Here is a 459-nt window from a genome sequence, read left to right as displayed (position 1 = left end):
AATGGTCTTATCATGGGAAATTTAAGTTCAGGACCACAAACAGTATCTGATATGGAGTCTGTACACAAGCCCTGTGTGCTTCTCAAATACACCTCCAACACGGCGGAGGACCAGCATCCTCATTGGCTTGATGAGGTGCCTGTTGGGGCTGCTGATGCTGAGATTAATGGAGGGAGAAAGGAGCCAGAGAAAGAGGAGAAAAAAGATGAAGAAGAGTTTCTGGAAGAAGCCCGCTCTCTGTGTCTGCAAAATACAACCTGGATCAGGCTGAGAAGAAGAACCGGCGTGAGACAGGATCATGTTGGAGATTGACCGATGGTACAATCACATATAGATGTTATTATGAAGTATTGATTAATGGTTGATTTGATTTCACTGTCCCAAAACAATTCTGTCATTAGTGACAGTTTAAGGATCCTATGTGAAGTTAATTACAATGTTTTTGATCAGGTGATGATC

At 42.5% G+C, this 459-nt stretch overlaps 1 protein-coding gene across 1 annotated transcript in view; it reads left to right on the top strand.

Annotated features, from left to right (window-relative positions):
* LOC107577780 (polymeric immunoglobulin receptor-like) overlaps positions 1–312 on the top strand; it is an 8443-nt gene extending 8131 nt beyond the window's left edge. Inside the window, exon 5 of the mRNA XM_016263815.1 lies at positions 27–312. Coding sequence (XP_016119301.1) covers positions 27–312 — 286 coding nt within the window. The remainder of the gene's footprint in view (positions 1–26) is intronic.
* The last annotated feature ends 147 nt before the right edge of the window (positions 313–459 follow it).

Source organism: Sinocyclocheilus grahami, unplaced genomic scaffold (assembly GCF_001515645.1).
Source record: "Sinocyclocheilus grahami isolate Dianchi unplaced genomic scaffold, SAMN03320097.WGS_v1.1 scaffold7220.1, whole genome shotgun sequence".
In the NCBI taxonomy this organism is placed as follows: domain Eukaryota; kingdom Metazoa; phylum Chordata; class Actinopteri; order Cypriniformes; family Cyprinidae; genus Sinocyclocheilus; species Sinocyclocheilus grahami.
Note: the sequence above shows the minus strand (reverse complement) of the source record. Positions and strands in the feature narration are given on the sequence as shown.